Source organism: Rhincodon typus, chromosome 4 (genome assembly GCF_021869965.1).
Source record: "Rhincodon typus isolate 14 chromosome 4, sRhiTyp1.1, whole genome shotgun sequence".
Classification (NCBI taxonomy): Eukaryota; Metazoa; Chordata; class Chondrichthyes; order Orectolobiformes; family Rhincodontidae; genus Rhincodon; species Rhincodon typus.
Window position 1 is genome coordinate 41,437,679 of NC_063335.1, and position 19,612 is coordinate 41,457,290.

The 19,612-nt window shown below is 40.8% G+C and overlaps 2 protein-coding genes across 6 annotated transcripts in view; both read left to right on the forward strand.

Moving 5' to 3' along the window:
- ctdp1 (CTD (carboxy-terminal domain, RNA polymerase II, polypeptide A) phosphatase, subunit 1) overlaps positions 1-2,578 on the forward strand; it is a 293,011-nt gene extending 290,433 nt beyond the window's left edge. For all 5 annotated transcript variants that reach the window (XM_048595768.1, XM_048595765.1, XM_048595764.1 and 2 more), the window contains one exon: positions 1,558-2,578. In XM_048595768.1, coding sequence (XP_048451725.1) covers positions 1,558-1,693 — 136 coding nt within the window. In that variant the 3' untranslated portion in view covers positions 1,694-2,578. The remainder of the gene's footprint in view (positions 1-1,557) is intronic.
- A 3,304-nt stretch (positions 2,579-5,882) lies between these two features.
- Positions 5,883-19,612, forward strand: part of kcng2 (potassium voltage-gated channel, subfamily G, member 2) — a 97,887-nt gene continuing 84,157 nt past the window's right edge. The window contains exon 1 of the mRNA XM_020532399.2: positions 5,883-5,905. The gene's annotated coding sequence lies outside the window, so the exon portion shown is untranslated. The remainder of the gene's footprint in view (positions 5,906-19,612) is intronic.

Below are 19,612 nucleotides of genomic sequence, written 5' to 3' on the forward strand. Positions count from 1 at the left end.
CTGCTCTTCTGATGCTGCTTGGCCTGCTGTGTTCATCCAGCTCTACACCTTGTTATCTCTGATTCTCCAGCATCTGCAGTTCCTACTATCTCTGAATGCATTTTCATGTGGTAGGATTTGACTTTGTCCAGTATTTTGACCTTATATTGGATCTTCCTGTCTGTTTGAAGTAGGAAGAAGGAAATCACAAATGTTTTTGATTCTTTACTCCACTGTAGCTCAGCCAAGTATTCATAGAAGTATTTGGCCATCTGTTTCTGTTTGTACAATTCATGGTGCTACAGTTTAATCTTCCTTTGAACTGTTTCCTTCAATTCTTTCAATGTTCATTTGGTCAAAGTTGAAAGGGTGTGAAGTGAGGTAAAGCTTTGCCATTGATACAGTAATGGCTTTGTCTTTTATAGGGTCGTAGCAGCAGATTTGTTCAAAGCAATTCTTTTTAAATGCCCTTCAAGAGGTGCTGTTGTCGTTACGTTACTAGTTTTATAGGCCATACTGGGTGAATGGACATAGAGGATGCAAGGTGTTATGGGCATGGAGGGGAGTGGGGTTAGAGGGCCTAACAGCTTCTTAAACAAGCAAGACCAATTTCTAATGAAGCAAGGCAGGCCTTCTACCAGACCACCTCAGCACATGTACACCTGCATCTGAACTGCTTCCCCAGGGTCAGCTCATCCCTCCAACCCTGCACCACCTCGCATCCTGCTTCCCTCGATCAACAACAGTGCATGCAAAATTCATTTACATCGAGGCAGCGTGATTGCACTGATCCTTTGGGAGAGTTTGTGTCATTGCTGTGGGGAATTAGTGTGGCCAGAAAGCAACATTGCGTAAACTAAAGAGAAGTATTAAAGCACCATCTGTGCTCTAATAGGCCCCACAGTGAAGGATGGAATAATAAAGAAATCAAATTATTTTGTTTTCCGCTGGCATTGCACATGAAAATTGCAAAAGGAAATGATGAAAGTTCAATGCACGGTACTGAAGAAGACTTCTATAACTGTACAGTTTAGGGGATAACTCTTGAATTACTTGATCTTGCTGATCGTGTGCCAGCTCATGAAGTGAATTGGTTTGTTAGCTTTCACTTTTGCCAGTTATTATCCTCCTTCTGCTTGTGGCAATCCTTTCTTTACTCCTTTATAAGCTGCAATAAAAAATGCCGAATTAAGATGTCAATAAAATTAAACGTAGCACAATAAATGGACGCTGATAACCCTGATGTCGTTTAACCTTTAAAGCACAGTCCAATGTGCACTGTGGGTATAAAGCCATTCCTCTGAGTCTTCTGTTCTGAGAACTCCCACTAATGATGGAACTTGTTAAAAACAGCTTAAAATGGTTACAAATATTACGGATACGCGATTTTCTTTTCCCCCCACGAATGTTGATTTGTTTTGTCACGCGTGAATTGATGCAGATATGCGATTTTGTGGATACAATACGGACGATTTGCTATGCTTTTTCTTTGGCGAGCTGGTTGTAAAAGCCAGGAGGAGGTAGGCGCACTCTGTTTTCTTCCCTGTCAGTAACATGGCATGTTTTCTGTTCTCGAAGGGGGCACAAGCGAAAGTTGGAAGACGACGGAGTGGGCAGCGATTCCAGTAAGCTGTCCAGCAACGAAGATGACAGCAGCTCAGAGGCCGACGAGATGGCAGCAGCACTAGAAGCTGAGCTGAACGATTTCATCTGAAGCGGGTGTTTGAAAACCGTTTACTTAATGTAACAGATCTCAGACTTTTAACAGAAGACCCTGGAATGTTGTAAATTTATTGCCAATCTGTAGCATCATTATGTCAGAATCAATAGCCAGATTTTGCAATGAAACCTCTTGCGAGTATTCTTTTTACCAAGGGAACAAAATTCCTGTTTTTTTTCCCTCTCATTTTAACTGTAAAAAAAAAAAAATGGGGTTATCTGGATGTGCTGGGTTACAGTCGGGATGGGTAGGGGTGGGTGGGGTTTGGGGAGAGCAAAGGTAGGGGTGAGTGGGGTAGGGTAGGGCCATTTCTGGAATGTAGTAGTATTACAGTAGATTGGTGTGCCAAGCCAAAGATTGGGGATCATCACGACAGTGAGGAACACTTGTTAAACACTGGATGAGAGCAAAAACTTTGTGATCTGTTAACATCAAGTAAATTCTTCATCGACCTTTTTTTATGAAGGGGTCATTACTAAGAACATGACTGATAAAGTTTTCTGGGAAGGGTGAGGCCTCAGAATGCAGTGATTTGATTCAGTAAATAGGTTCTGTTGTTTCTCATGGTTTTAAAGCAAGGTTGTGTTACAGACTAGTTGGGTTCTTCAGAAGAACATTGTGTAGATTTTTAATTCTAAGCATCTGTTCAACTTGGGATCTTGGCACAGTGTGCTGTGCAGTCCTAAACTGCCATAAGCCGCCTTCTCCATCTCATCCATTTTCTCTTTCATGCAGAAAAGTAATGATAGGATTTCCTAGTTAAGGATTTTATTTTTTCCTTGTTTGCAGGACTGATGTAAAGTTTTTGTATATCCGATTTCATATTTGACACACTGAAAATTTCTTTCATTAAATAAAGATTTAAAAAGTTATTTTGTACATGTTGTGTAAGTGACATTCTTTTCTTCTCTTTGCCACTACTGATTCAATAACTAAATGCAAGTTCTATTCTTATTTAACACTTGTTTTGATAAATCACAGGGGGCTGTCTTCCATTTTATTTTGTTTTCATTCCTGGCGTTCTGATGAACAATCAGAATCACTCAGAATTTACAGCCCAGAAACCGGCAATATGGCCTAACTTCTCTTCATTGCTGTTTAAGCTTCACAATGTCTTCTCACCCAATCAGCAAAACCTTCTACTTTTTACTTCTTCACGTACTTACCAAGCTATCGCCGAACTACAAGTACTCAATGAAGAGACAGAATTTTCCTAGTTTTCTTTGTGTTGTATTTATCAGTCATGATGAGTAACAGCAAAAATTATATAAAATCTATATTGCAGAAACAGACCAATCTGCCCAGCTAATCTCTGCCAGCAATTATGCTGGATTGCAGTGGACCAGAAAGACAGCTCACCACCATCTACTCAATTAGGGATGGGCAATAAATGCTGGCCCAGCCAGTCACAACCACATATAGAAAGAAAAATATAAAGAAATTGCTCCATCTGAGTCTTGTCAAATACACCTTCATCCAACCTGGTTAAGCCCCAATGAATTCACAAGTGTTTTTTTGTTGCTAAATATATCAGTGATTCAGATCATGATGTTTGGAGCTTTCTAACCCCTCTAAGATAACTGAAAACAGACAGCACTCAACCAACCCAGTGTTTGCAAGCCACAAAACAAAATGTCTAGTGTTTGATGTGATCCCATGATTGGGCAGCACATGCTGGCCTATTAATAACTACATCAAGACCAATTTAAGGAAACCAGTCAAGCATATTACAGTGCATCCAGCTTGTTTAAGATAAGCCATTATACATTCATATACAGGATCGTTTATTTGCAAACGAAAGGAATGTGTTCAAGCCTTCTGCCTTTTTGGAATTACCTGGAGTTTGGAGAGCCTATATTTCCCCACTGCTTTCTCCATGCCAATGCCTCAGCCAATCAGAGTTGACTTTCGAACCACTCGTACCCTCTTCTGCAGTAATGTAAATTGTGATTCTCTGAAAGTTGACATTCTTGCATTACTCCTGACGAGTGCAGGGTGAAAAGCTTCAGCAACATGTCTTTTATTTTCAGCAATACTATGACTGCATTTCTAATGGAAGGCCAATAAAGGGAAAATTTTGTGCACCATCTTCCCTTACTGTGATGTCATTGATACTAACATTTGTACACGTACGGTGAAAATTTGCTTCTTCTAATTTCATTATTAGGGAAAAATGTTCTATTTTCAGAAGTAATTGCATCTGTTATTTTTCTATGGATAAAATCTGTGTCTAATTTTTTCTATCTTTAATTTAAAATCTTACTTGTACATGCATTTAAGGTAACATCTTCCATCAGGTTTATTATCTTTTTTCAGGCATTTCTCTCTCTCAGTTTCCACCTTACATCTCATGAAGGTGATGACAGTCTATGCGTGCTTCTCTGGTGCCTTGCCTAACTGTCCACTATTCAAGCACTATTTGGCTGGCTGTTCACCAACAACGGCATCGCAGCTCACCAAACCAGTTCCCATTGAACGACTCCTGCTTCCGGATGATAGCAAAAGCAGCTGAGTAGCAAAACCATGACTGAGGCAATAAGGAAAATCACAGCAGTCTTAGTCAGGTAACTCAGCACTGGAGTTGAATCTGGGATGACATTAATCTACAGGACAGAACTATGGATGCTGGAAATCAGAAACAAAAACAAAAATTGCTGGAGAAAACTCAGCATGTGTGGCAGCATCTGTAGAGAGAAAGCAGAGTTAATATTTTAGGTCCAGTTTTCAAAAAGGATCTCCCTGGAACTGAAATGTTAACTCTGCTTTCTTTCCACACATGCTGCCAGACCTGCTGAGTTTTTCCAGTAATTTGTTATAGACGATGCCCACTATCAGAGACCACCCCAAGTGTATGTGCAAGCCTCAAAGTTTTATGTTGACAGGCTGAATCTTTGTTTAACATGACGTTCTGTTTCAGTAAGAGAAAGGGTATGCTGACAGAATTCTTCAAGAGTTGTCAAATGAACCTCAAGACCAGCCAGTAATTATCCCACCTGTGCCGTACTGTTTGGCCTCTAACATATGTAATCTGAATTTCCCAAAATTTTTATCAACAGTAACTTTGGTGCTCTTGTGATGCAGTGGTAGTTTGGTAGTTGGTATGTGATGTTTGGTAGTTCAGAATAACATATTTATCACAAATGGCTCAAAGGAATTTGCTATGCTTCTATTCACAATGCAGATTTTGCTTAGTGCATCTTATTTTTCCACTTACATTTGTATTAAAGGTTATTTTTGTCAGCGCACCCATTATATTTTTCTCTCTCCGATGCTGACTCTACCTGTGCGATCTGATAACTCAGCACAGCCCAGGAATGGAACCTGTGATGATCTTAGTTTGCATGATTCAGTTCTCAATGCATAAACATGCTGTCAAAGACACTCCCGTCCACCCGGCAAGTTTTGTTTCAAACAACATGGATCTTTGATATCCAATTTCGATACAGTGGAAGTGAATGCTGACAGAATTTAAGAGATGTCACATACCAAATGAATCTTAAGACTAGCTGTAATTATCTCGCCCTGTTTTAATTATTATTTGGTGTCCAACCATCATATTCGTGCATATTCAATTTTCAATAAATATTTTGTCTACCTAAGTTACAGCTATGCATTTTGATTTTCATTATTGACACTTTTACCTCTATTTCTGCAGATTGTATACATTTTAACATGTAAACCTCTTTAAAGAACTGAACGTGTTTGCCGTTCAAATTTCTAGCAGTCTATTTATTCTTTAACAACTAATAAAATAAAGCATGCCAAACTGTTATTGAACGGTTCATGTTGTAGATCAGAGAGACCTAGGCATTCAGGTACATAATCCTGCAGGTTCTGGTTTTATCTGTACCTGGAATGATACAACACTGAAGGAGGCTCATTGTCCCCATATCCACTCCTGATACAGCTATCCAGTTATCCTCACTCTTCTACCCTTTTCCCATCTTCATACGCCATTCAAGTATTTATCTGGTTCCCTTTTTGAGACCTATCATGTGTTCATTAACCTGTTCTTGTGTTCTCTAACAGAACGCAGAGGCAGGTCCAATCTGTTACGCTGGGACATTCAACACAGCTATGGCAACCCAGCCAGAAACGAGATCAAACCCTTTACTCATGGCACCAAACTGATCCACGACACTTCCAGGAACCTGTTGGATGCTGCACATGACATTGTGACAGATGGCAGTCTCCCTCGACTGAGAAGTACGTTCTTTAATTCATTCACGGGATGTGGGTCTTGCTAGCTGGCCGGTATTCAAGGGCTGGTCAGCCGTTGGAAAGGCAGTGATGAGCTGAAGCCTTGAACCACTGCAGTCTGTTTGGTGTAAATACACCAACAATGCCATTCAGAAAGGAATGCCAGAATTTTGAACCAGTGACACTGAAGGCACAGCGATTTATTTCCATGTCTGAATAGTGAGTGGTTTGGAAGGGTGCTTGCAGTGGTGTTGTTCCCATGTTTCTGTTTTAAACTCCCTTTAGACTTTGAAACATGGCTTTTTGGTCGAAGCACGGCCATTGTTTTTTCCCACAAAAGCTGCTGACACATGCTGTAAGTGTGACATTGACTTGGTACGGTGCTGTAAGTAAATATTCATCCCCTTGAACACTGCTGACAAACATGATAACCAGGTCTGGCTTTAATCTGCACTAAGAATCAAGGCAAGACTAACTAAGATAAACCTGGAAGTTCTGAATGGTGCAGCCGTGTGCAAAAGGACAAGACGAGGCAGGAATGCTATGAGTATCCAAGGAGATGGAGAGTGAGTGAGCACTGAGAAGACACACTAACAGCCAGGAGATGCACCCTGGATTAACCCATCAGATAGCTGCCTGTCCCTAAATACGACGTGTCCTGGCAGCAAAATTATAAGACAAGGAGTTGGTGCACTCCAAATTGCAGCAATGAATTGCAGAACTGTATTCTGAATGAAACAAAGACAAAGTGCTGGAGAACCTCAGCAGATCTGCAGCATCAGTGGAGAGAAGAAAGAACACAGTTAATGTTTCAACCCTTTGTCACTAGAGCAGAAGCATTTAACTCTATTTTTCTCATGACAGATGCTGCCTGACCTGATGAGTTTCTCCAGCACTTAGTGTTTTTGTTTCAGATTTAAACATCTGCATTTTCTTTTAATTTTAGTGTGTTCTAAGTGAATTGGAAATGTGCCAAGATGTGAAGACAGTGGCATCTCTGGTGCCAGCTTCTGTGGATAGGAGTTGTGCAAGTAGTGATGAGATTTTGGGGATTGTACAGTCCGGGATGGAAGTCCAGAGGCGTGAGCAATGAGCTTGAGCCACCAGGTACCCACTCTGACATTCACATCGGGAATTGTTGCCATTTCGTTTCTCTCGGGCACTAGGAAAATAGGAAACTGCATATAAATAAGGAGAGACTTGTTAATATTAAGATATTAATGCATGTAAATTGGCCTCTTGCCAACAACTAGCAAGATTCTCATTTTGCCATTCAAAACTCGGGTGCAAAGTCAAGTCTTGTTTTTCTTCAATGTCAAGAATCTTGCATATTTTCCCAACTGATTCGACATTGCCCATGTCGTTCAGGGGCTAGGAATTTTCAACTCTTTGATCTAATCTTAGGCTCTGGGTCTGTTTCCAGCTGCTCCCTTCTGGTTGCTGTTCTGAATGCACACTGATAGGCTCCACCTAATGGCCAAAGTCAGTTACTGGGACTTAGCAGCACCCTGCATCAACTAATGTCATTAGATCAAGCCCAATTAATCTAAGGTATGGGTTGAGTGTTTATTTTAAAACATTGTACCCTGTAACATATTTCCTTTATATTTATTGATGTATTTTAGTTTACAAGTCACTTCAAACTGGAATGCACTGTGCTGAACATAGAAAGTTTAATATTTCAACTTGGCATTTTCAGCAAGAAAATGTCCAAGGTAACCTGACTCCAGCTTTAATATTGATTTCTATGGGAATTCCTGATTCAGTTAAAATTGTTTCACTTAACGTTTTGGTTCCATTTCTGATTGTTTTGACATTAGGTGAAGACTGCCTGTTTTGAAATATTGTTTCTTGAAGCATATAGCGATAAAACAAGTTAGAAATTGCAGATTAGCCTTCATCAGTTATATATCCAGGATAAGTACTGTTCTAATCTGTAGAAGCATCTCCTCACAAATCTTTTAAAAACATATGGTGTTCATTCCTTTCAGAACTAAAGTGTAATTCACACATGCCTAGAAACCTGGTTTACTTGACTAAATTCCTGAATGGACACTGTCATCTATTTTTTTAACATGCCCCAATGAAATCCCAGTTTGCCAAGCTTCACTGCTTGGGGTGATGTGATGTATGTAACGTAAATATTCATTTACCAGGACATGAAATTTGAACTCAAAATAATTCATTGAAGGTTTTTCAGATGCCTTCCTGAAGCCACCCTCTATCCTCACTGATACTCTTTCATGTCTTCTGTGATGTATTGCCAAATCTGAATCCTAGCAAGTACATCTATCACCATTTTCTGGCCTCCTTCACCCTTCTCCCAACTACTATTCAATGCATATATCCAATCATCCTTTCTGCAAAATGGAATTCAGAAGAGTCATTTCATTACCTTTTCCTACTGCTGCATCAGTACTATGCTTTGATATTCGGGTTTATTTTGATATTTACAAATATCTCCCTCTGTCTTTCTGCCCTTGCATTATTTGTGGACTTTTACCAGCCAGTATTTTGTAGTGATTACTTCTACAAAGTCCTTTTTAGTTGTTCTGAAGATGTGTCTCAAATTCCTTCAAGTGTTTGCTGGGCTCAGTTTCTCAGATTGTTGCCTGTGGTGCCATCAGCAAATGACTTTGGGTTTTGACAGGTTACTTGACCAAGATGAGATGCTGACCTTCTCCTTTCCATTTGCAGATGTGCATTTTGCAACAGTGTTCGCTAGATTTAGGGACATGGTGGCATAATGGAAATGGCACAAGCAACTGAGGGGCGCTGGTTAATTCTCTGGGGGCAATGGTTCAAATCCCACCACAGTTGCTGGTGGAAATTTGAATTCAATTAATTTAAATAAAACCCATTTAAAAATATGGAAGGAAAAGCTAGTTTTAGTAATGATGACCCTGAAATTATCCTTGAGTGTTGTAAAAACCTATCTTGGGACGGAACTCTGCCATCCTTACCTGGTCTGGCCTACTTTTGACTCTTAAGCCGCAGTAACATGGTCAATTCTTAACTGCTCTGAAGGAAAATTCAGGATGGAGCATAGTAATAAATGTTAGCCTTGCGAATGACTCCTGCATCTCCTGAAAGAATAACAAAAATCCAATCTGTTAACCCAGACGTATCATGTTTTTTAAGCCCTTTTAACCTTTTCATACAGGTATGGATCATCTTTCATAAGCTCTTAGCATTAGTTGCATTCCCCATTCAAACCTCAGTAAGCAAGTCAGGGAATGCTTTGGAAAGAAAGTGTGTTTCAAATTCCTGCCTTGCATTATAGTGCCCTGACTCCTCCTGCTATCCTCAAAACTAAGGTCGGGTGAGAAGTGGCCCTGCAAATAATCCGCCACTTAGGGACCTCACTTGGGGCAAAGGCATAAGACAGCCCTAGGTCTCACCTGCACCACGTGAAATTGCAGGAAGATCACGGATGGACACAGGGGCTATGCACATAATTTTACAGCAGCCCCCACCTGTATACCTGCTTGTGCCAAGGGGATCCTGTACAATTCTGCTTTTAAGCACATCTTATGCCAATCTCCAGCTCCTGTGCTAATTTTGCCTTGTGGGTCTGAGAAATTATAAACCACAATATGCCTGTACTAACCTGCATTATTAAACAAACTGCTTGATGAATAGGCTCAATCCTAATCCTATTTTAAAAATGTAGTCACAATTCTGTTGAGCCCAATAATTAAGTTGAGAGATGACGATGCAGTTGCGCTGTCCTATGTCAGTGCTCAGACTTGGAAACCGCGGCCATCCCAATGTGCAGCACTGCAGGATGAATGCTTCAATAAGATCCTTTATAATGGATAATGAGGGGGAATGTGACCATGGCTGTCCTGCAATTCAGAACCTAATTGTTGGTAACGGTTCATGTTCTAATGAGTATATTAAAAATGCAAATCCATCATTACTAATTATGAAATGTTTCACATCCATTTTATAAAGGCTGAATTGCTGCATTCCCTTCCTGCTATATAATGAGATTCAAGTTGCTAGCTGTTGACATTGTGTCTGAATGTATTCTCCATGGCAGGCTTGATTCCAAACAGGCCCGGCTTTTTAAAAGTCCGGTGGGATTGCTAATTACCTGAAGATAACCATTTTTGATAAGATGTTAAATCAGTAACAATGTGTCCCAAAACATACTGACAATTAGTGAGTAATGCATTCACTGTTTAGTTTGTTTGGGAGATAGTGGCAGCCTATTGGGTATTTGACAATGGATTCCAGCACTGGGCTCATCTTGCACCTGACATTATACATTCTCAATGAAAATGCATGAGGATTCCCAATAGCACAAAGCCCCAGACAAACTGGCCTAAGAGCATATAGCTCTGGTGTGGTGCGGGGGTTAAGAGAGTTTGGGGTGTGTGGTGTTTAGATTACAAAGGGCACTGTTGGAGAATGGTTGCTGTTACAGTTGCTATAGAGGGCTAGGGCTCCTATAATGGCCTGGGCGTCTTGCTGGTGGTTGGAGTGTGGGGTCAATTGGTGGTTAAGAGGAGCGGATAAATTGCTACGTTATACCTGAAAAATACACCTCTGCTTCTCTTGGCCCACAAGCAGTGCCTTAGAGACCCTTGCTCCTTACAGCCTTTCTCGACTCTTCCCTGAGATCAGGGTAACCCAGCAAAGGTAGAATCACTGTTAAAATAAAGGCATGCATCCTCATTAAAATACGTAAATAAGCAACTAGACAGATTTCGTTTTTATTCACTCATGGGACACTGACATCACTGCATGGGCCAACATTTATTGTTTATTTCCCTCGTTGCCTGGAGAAGGTGGTGGTGAGCTGTCTTCTTAAACTGCTGCAGTCCATGTGCTGTAGAATGCTTACATACCTTTTGGTTGTTGGCATGAATATGTCAAATTAGTTATGTTTAAGAAGAGGGTTTGATTTCTTCCGAGTGCACAGCCTGCGTCACATGCATTGACTCATACAAAGGCTGAATGACCGCAGAATCACATATCCACATTTTCTCAGTCATATCGTTTTATTGTGCCATTGCTGTAGATGAAACACCATCAAAAACACTAAAGCAATTACCTAATTCAGAGAGGCCAGGTAGACGAGGCTAAGTCCCTGTACAGGGACATTTCAATCTTCTGGTGCCCTGTCATGTTCTATTTTGACCTGGGTGTCAGTTTTTGGGCTCAATTAGCTGTGACACAATAGAGGCATGCTTCTACACTAGAAACATGGACTGGTATTAAACATAAACAAGACGATGGCATTGGTGTGTGTGGATTCCTGAGCTAACTGACTCTGTAGTACAGCTCATTCTGAATGGCCCCACAGCGCATCACAAAGAAGTTGTGACTGTACCACGTTATAAAAATAAGGAGCTTTAAACCAATGTAGCTTTTCAAAACAGGAAACAGGAACCTTAAATAGCATTGGAGCCTAAGAAAACCAGAGCTTCTAAAGAAAAAAAACTGCAGCATGTGAAGACGAAAGACCAACAAAAAAAAAGGCAAGCCTGTGCAAAGAGTAAGCCAGTAAAAGGAAATCCAGTGAAATAGCTAGTATTTTTAAAGCAGCTGGCACACTAAGGAAATGGCATTTAAATACCCACTCATTAATTGGAAAGCATCAGAAAGTGTGCGTGAGCTTAAATTATTTTGCAACAGGTGGATCTGTGTTTCCCAGATCAAGCAGTGAGTGAATCAGAGAAAACAGGTGAAAAAATTAAGATTGCACTGGGCAACGAGAGATTGCGTTGGATCGAAAAAAAAATTAGGATTGAAGGCTGACGATTAAATCCCAAGCAAAATATGGACACTCATTCAAAATCAACTCCCAAGAGAAAGTCATCTTCCAGATGCATTGGTTAGAGCTGATAAGATACCAAAATTTACAGGAGGGTCCATTGACCAGTCTGTAGGGAGTTGTTGACATAAAGCCCCAGGGGGATGGGACTCTGAATAAGAGAGGGGCCATCGAGAAGTCAGGGGAAAATACATTAGCCATTGAGAGCAAGTTTACTGTACAGGATAGCCAGGGGCACAATAAAGGGAGGGAAAAAGACTTCTGATTTAAAGTGCATTTATTTCAATGCACGAGGCCTGACTGGTAAAGTAGATGAGCTCAGAGCATGGATTGGCTGCGTTATTATAGCCATAACAGAAACATGGCTGAGAGAAGAGCAGGACTCATACAGAAGCTATAGGTATGACAGAAGTACCAGTAAGCGAGGAGGGGGAGTTGCCCTTTTGATAAGGGAGGACATAACAGCAGTGTTTAGAAAGGATTTTCTTAAGGGGTCATCAAATGAGGCCATATAGTTAGAACTTTGAAACAAGAAGGGGATGGTCACTGTGCGGGGACTGTATTATAGCCCCCCAAATAGTCAGAAGGTACAAGGGGAGCAGATGTGTAGAGAGATTGCAATACCTGTGGGAATGATAAAGTAGTATTGGTTGGAGATTTTAATTTCCCCAGTATTAACTGGGCCACCCAGAGTGTAAAAGGCCCAGAATGGGGTGGAATTTGTCAAATGTGTCTAAAAATGTTTCCTAAATCAATATGTAGAGGGCCCTACTCGGGAGGGTGCAACACTGGACCTCCTCTCAGGAAATGAGGTCCGGCAAGTGACTGAATTGTCAGTCAGAGAGCACTTTGGGTCAAATGACCATATCTGTCTTAGTTTTAACGTAGTTATGAAAAAAGATAGGACAGGTCCACGGGTTAAGGTGCTAAATTGGAGCAGGGCCAATTTTGGGTCCTTTAGGCACCTCTAACAGAGGTCAGTTGGGTGAATCTGTTTGAAGGAAAGGGAATGACTGGCAAATTGGAGGCTTTTAAAAGTGTGATATCAAAAATCCAAGGACAGTATATCCCTGTTAGGTTGAAGGGAAAAGCTGGCAGGGTCCCTGGATGACGAGGGATATTGAGGCTTTGATCAGGAAAATGAAGGCATACATTGGGTTTAAGCTATAGGGCTCATATGGATCCCTAGATGACTATAAAATGTGTAGGAGCACACTTAGTAGGGAAATCAGAAGAGCAAAAAGAGGGTGTGAGACGGATCTGGCAGATAAGGTTAAAGATAATCCCAGGAGGTTCTATAGCTATATTAAGAGTAAAAGGGTGGCTCGGGAGAGAATAGGTCCCCGTCTATGCGATCATAGAATCCCTACAGCATGGAAACAGACCCTTTGGCCCAACAAGTCCACACTGACCCTCAGAGCATCCCACCTAGACCCATCCCCCTATAACATCACTGAACACTGTGGGTGATTTAGCGTGGCCAATCACCTAACCTGCATATCTTTGGACTGCGGGAGGAAACCCATGCAGACACGGAGAGATTGTGTAAACTCAACACAGACAGTTGCCCAAGGGTGGAATTGAACCTGGGTCCCTGGCGCTGTGAGGCAGCAGTGCTAACCACTGAGCCACCATGCCACCTGCTCTGTGGAGCCACAGGAGATTGGAGAGATTTTTAATGAATATTTCTCCTCACTGTTTACTGAGGAGAGACTCACGGATGCTAAGGAAATAAGGGAAACAAGTGGGGATGTTTTGGATCACATACATATTACCGGACAGGAGGTGTTGCAGCCTTAAAGTGCATTAAGACAGATAAATCCCCTGGGCCTGATCAAGTCCATCCTCGGACATTGTGGGAGGGTAGAGAAGAAATTGCAGAGGCCCTTACAGAGATTTTTGCTTCATCTTTAGCCACTGGTAAAGTTCCGGAAGACTGAAGGGTGGCTAATGTTGTTCTATTGTTTAAGAAAGGTAGCAAAGACAAGCCAGGGAACTATAGGCCAGTGACATCAGTGGTAGGCAAGTTATTGGAGAGGATACTGAGGGACAGGATCAACCAACATTTGGATAGTCAAGGTCTGATCAGGGATAGTCAGCATGGATTGGTGCCCAGGAAGTCATGTCTGACAAATCTTTGAGTTTTTCAAAGAGGTAACCAAGAGGATAGATGAGGGTAGGGCAGTGGATATTGTCTATTTGGACTTTAGTAAGGCCTTTGACAAGGTCCCGCACAGCAGGCTAGTCATAAAAATTAGATCACATGGGATCCAGGGAAAGCTGGCTAATTGGATTCAAAATTGTTTCGATGGTAGGAAGCAGAGGGTGATGGTTGAAGGCTATTTCTTGGACTGGAGACCTGTGACTAGTGATGTGCCACAGGGGCCGGTGCTGGGACCTTTTGTTATTCGTTATTTACACAAATGATCTGGATGTGAATGTACAAGGCATGATTAGGAAGTTTGCAGATAGTACAAAATTAGGAGGTATCATTGATAGCAAAGAAGGTTATCAAAAATTACAGAGGGATCTTGATCGGATGGGGAAGTGGGCTGAGGATCGGCAAATGCATTCAATACAGATAAGTGTGAGGTGTTGCATTTTGGAAAGTCAAACCAAGGTAGGACTTATACAGTAAATGGTAACATCCTGAAAAGTGTTGTGGAACAGAGGAACCTAGGAGTATAAGTACATAGTTCGTTGAAAGTGGCGTCACAGGTAAACAAGGTGGTGAAGAAGGCATTTAGCATGCTGGCCTTCAAAGGTCAAGGCATTGGGTATAGGATTTGGGATGTTATGTTACAGTTGTACAAGTCATTGGTGAGGCTGCACTTGGAATTTTTGTCACCCTGTTATAGGAAAGACATAGTTAAACTGGAAAGTGTGCAAAGAAGATTTACAAGGATGTTGCCAGGGCTGGTAGACCTGAGTTATAGGGAGAGGTTGGCCAGGATAGGACTGTATTCCTTAGAATGTAGAAGAATGAGGGGTGACCATATTGAGGTGTATAAAATCATGAGGGCCATAGATAGGATGAATGCATAGTCTTTTTCCCAGGGATGGGGAATTGAAAACTAGAGGGCATAGGTTTAAGGTGAGAGGGCAAAGATTTAAGAAAGACCTGAGGGCTAACTTCTTCACACAGAGAGTGGTGCATATATGGAATGGGCTGCCAGAGAAAGTGGTTGAGGCAGGTACAATAGCCACATTTAGAAAGCATTTGGATAGGTACATGGATGGGAAGGATTTAGAGGGATATGGACCAAATGTGGGCAATTGGAACTAGCTGAGTGGGCACTATGGTCAGCATGGACCAGTTTGGGACGAAGGGCCTGTTTCCATGCTGTATTACTCAATGACTCTATGATTCTATAACTAGTGAGCCTGTGTAAAGCATCTGGCATGCGAAGGTATCAGGCAAAACAAGACAGGAAACCAAGCTCAGAGAATGAATCTAAAATTGGTGATAAGTCACAAATAGAGGAAAAGTATACAAGGCACAGGGACAGGCATAGTTGAAGGTAGGCCAACACACAGGTGAAATCTAACAACATAAATCAGGTCGGCGAAACATAGGGATGTAAATGAGAACTGTATCCACATGCCAGTTGAATAATTGTTCCAAGCTGAGGCATCCTCTGCAATTGGGATTGTATGGCTGGAGAAGCATGGTAAGCACTCACTTCAGTTCAAAATCAATACAGGAGGAAATGTTAATACCTTACCTCCCGATATGTTAAAGGCTGTTTGCAAAGAGAAATAGGAATAGTACAACCTACCAGTAATGGATTGCCAGTAAAGAGCTTTGGAACATTTATCTTGCAGTGCAATTATGGGAAGTCAGAGTGTGTACTACAAATGTTTTATAGTGTAGACACAGCTGGACCAGATGTAGAGGATCTCCAGTATGTCAGGCTTTACAGATCATGGCAACACATGAGGGTCAGCACAGCACTGCAAGCTACAGAAGGTGGGAGCATGGAATACATATGACTTGGTTTGAAACCTGACATTGCGCTATCCAGAAAGGTATGACAGAATTGAAGACACTGTGGTGACAGTTAAAATTAGATTGCAAATTATTTGGTGTCAGCTTACAGAAAGAAAGGCTGCCAGCGGCAATCTTCATTTGCAAACTGGAAAGCCAAATAGAGATTTATAGCCAAATACAGGAATGACACCAATGTGTGGTTTGTGTGAACAAAAGCCTAGCAAACCAGTTCATGATCTGTAAACAAATTTAGCTTGTACATGAACAGTAAATAAGCAAATGCTCACAGTGATGGCCAAACTGGAGAAAAGGATAGAGGCAACCTCTATGAATTTAGCTAAGATCAAAACAGAAAAAATAAACATGGGCAGCATATCCATTCCTTACAAGATGTATATACCGGGCAAGTAAGATTACTTCTCTGCCCAGTCATTATCTTTTTACAATTTTGACCGTAGTTAGTGTACTTCTTTCCAGACAAAGGAAGATGAAGTTGCCATATGGCAGTCAAGCAGGCCCAGAATTGACCCACTTGTGAGTAGAGCAGTGGATCAGAGTTCTGAATCATTCAGCAGGAGCTTGGCAATCTCTAGGGTGTGCAACCAGTCCAAATAATGAGGTTAAGGCGCTAGAAGTTGCAATTTTCAGATAGAACCAAATTCAATTCACAGAATTATACAATGTTCCTGTATCTGACAATGCTATCAGAGACAAGGTTTGATGGGAGGCACGACGTACAGTTAAAGAACAGGTTGATAAAAGTTGGGAATTTGTTACTGAAATCAGAGAAGTTGTGAAGGTGATCACATTTGTGAGCAGAGGCATATGATCACAAGATCTGGTTGAAAGATCTCCTCTACATTTTCAAGATTCTTTGTTTTGTCTAATTGGAAGTTATATTTCATTTTGTTTCTGTAAATAAAAGTGTAGTCTGAACCGCAATCTCATTTTACATCATGTATTTGTTTTCTCAATAATGAGAGATGTTTTATTTTTGGACTACGAGATGGATGTTGTGGGATTGCTTTAAGAGACTGGAAGTAAAGAGTCCACTGAAGGAAATTGTGTCACATCTCACATGACCTATAAGTGCAGGATGTTAACCAACCCCCTAAGAGGTTTACATACAATCTCCTGCACTTCTAGCATCTTATGATCCAATTCCAATATCAAACTAAAATGTTCATTGCATATTGTTTGCAATCCATTGACTCCTATGTCAGTCACAAAAAGGCAAATAATATAATAGGAAGAGCAACATCAGCTCATTCTAATGCATGCAATCAACAAGCTGTATCTTATTTCCGTCTGCCTTGCTTTCCATGACCTTTTACACCCTTCCATAACAAAAATTAACAAAAATCTTGACATTTTCAGCTGACAACATCTCCTTACCCCCACATCAACCACAACCACCACCCCTGCCCAACCTCACCAATATTTTGAGGGAGAGATTTTTCAATGCCTTTGAATGACAAGGTGCTTTCCGATATGACACTCAAATCTAATTTTAGGTTGACACCTTTTTGTTCTGCTCTTCCTGCCGGGGAAAATACTTTCTCTCCCCTATTGAATCCTTTAAATACGTCATCCTTTAAACTTCAATACCCAAAGGAATACATGGCTTGTCTAAGCATCCTGATTACCGCTGCCCAAATTACTGAACTAGACCAAATCCATGACTTGTCAGCAAGAATGAGATATCTCAACCAACAGCAGGGTAACCAGAATTGTTTCCCCCGATTAGATTTCTATTCAAATAGGAAGAGCGGCAGACCATCACTCAAAGGAAATGGTGATAATGAATTATAAACTATTGAATATTAATTACATATATAATTCAGCACTTAGTACATATATTTTTCATCCATACCTTTAAGCATAGATCTAACTTTTGGGTAAAATACTCTATTGTAGGCAAATCTACAGCCACATCTATTTTACATGTGCATATATATTTCTTTTTTTTGGTTCTTTCATTTGTTTCAAAGAGTAATAAAAACAGTTTACGATAAATACAAAGATCGGTTGAATTGCAGATAATGTAGAAGGTCATCAAAGGATACAGTAGGATATGGATCAGTTGCAGATATGAGAGGAAATATGGCTGATGGAGTTTAATCCAGGTAAGTGTGAGGTACTGCACTTTGGGAGATCAAGTATTAAGGAAATGTATAGAGTTAATGGCAGGAGCCTGAACAGCATTGATATACAGAAGGATCTTGGGATTCAAGTCCACAGCTCCCTAAAAGTGGCCACACAAATGGATAGGGTGGTAAAGAAGGCATATGGCATGTTTGCCTTTATTAGTCAGGGAATTGAGATCAAGAGTCAGGATGTCATGTTGCAGCTTTATAAGACTTCAGTTAGGCCACACTTGGAGTATTGTGATCACTTCTGGTCGCCACTTTACAGGAAGGATGTGAAGGCTTTGGAGTGGGTGCAGATAACGTTTACCAGGATGATGCCTGGATAAGAGGGCATGGGCTATAAGGATAGGCTAGAAAAACTTAGGTTATTTTCTCTGGAGTGGCGGAAGCTGAGGGGAGACTTGATAGAAGTCTAAAAAATTATGAGGTGCATAGATGCATAGACAGTCAGAATCTTTTTCACAGAGTTGAAATGTCTAATATTAGAGGGCATGCATTTAAGGTAAGAGGGGGAAAGTTCAAAACAGATGTGAGTGACAAGTTTTTAACTTGTGCTAGGAGTTAAGAACGCACTGCCAGGGGTGGTGGAAGCAGATGTGATAGGGGACTTTAAGGGACTTTTAGATAAGCACATGATTGTGCAAGGAATGGAGGGATATGAACCAAGGGCAGGCAGAAGAGATTAGTCTAACTTGGCATTATGTTTGGCATACAGTGTGAGCCAAAGGGCCCGTTTCTGTGCTGTACTGTTCTACGTTCTAATTTGCATTTATATAGTGTGTTTAGTGTACTTAAATGTCCCAAAGGACTGAATAGGTGAATCTGTTGACTACAAGTGAGCAACTCCACAGGAGATCAACCAGCTAGATATCCAACCAGCCATATATACTGCAGGCAGATGCCCAGAGCAGGTATTCTGACGACTTGATGTTTGACAACAAATTAAGATTGGCTAGCTAACAGGCATGTATTCATAATAGATGCATTAGGAAAATGGAACAAGTTACCCAACCATAGATTAATATGTCTGAAATTAATATTGCAAAGATGTTTTATATTAGGATAAGGGAATGCAAGCTAACTTAACCGTGAGACAAAATAGTGTTTAAACTGCTCAGGTTCCTGGATTCTTTGCCAGGCACTTAACATTCATTATGAATTGAGTAGAAAGATAAAGTGAAATCCTAGTGAGAAGTGGTAGTCAGGTTTCTTCTAGCAATGAAGGCTTTTCCCGTTAAACAGTCTTCTTATTTTATGCAATAAGATTGCTCTTTTATGAGAAACAGATTTGTAATCACTGAATTTCTTTTGACTCCTGCTGTGAATTTAGCACCTTTAAGATTTGAGCCTTTGATTCCACTCAGCTTTGCTTTGAAGCATACCCAAAAGGATGGAAGTTGACCAGTCATGTCAGTCATTGAAATGCCGGCAGTGAAATCGAAACTGCTCACAAGGGTAGAGTGGACAAATCCTTTAATGTCTCAGTGAAAGTGCCTGTAGGCAATCATCCTGTAATGAGATCATAACATCGTAAGAAATAGGAACAGCAGTCAGCCATTCAACCCCTACAGCCTGCTCTGCTATTCAATAGGATCATGGCTAATTCAAGATGATTTGCACATTGTTTACATTTCACAACCGAGTCTTATGAAGGCTCTAATGGAACAGTCATCATTAAGCAATTTGGTTTGGAGACTATTTAACTTAATTACAAAGACAGGGGCCAAAACCATGGCTGCAGTTGCAGAGATTCTTATCATTTTAGTTTAATTTTGTTTAAAACTGCA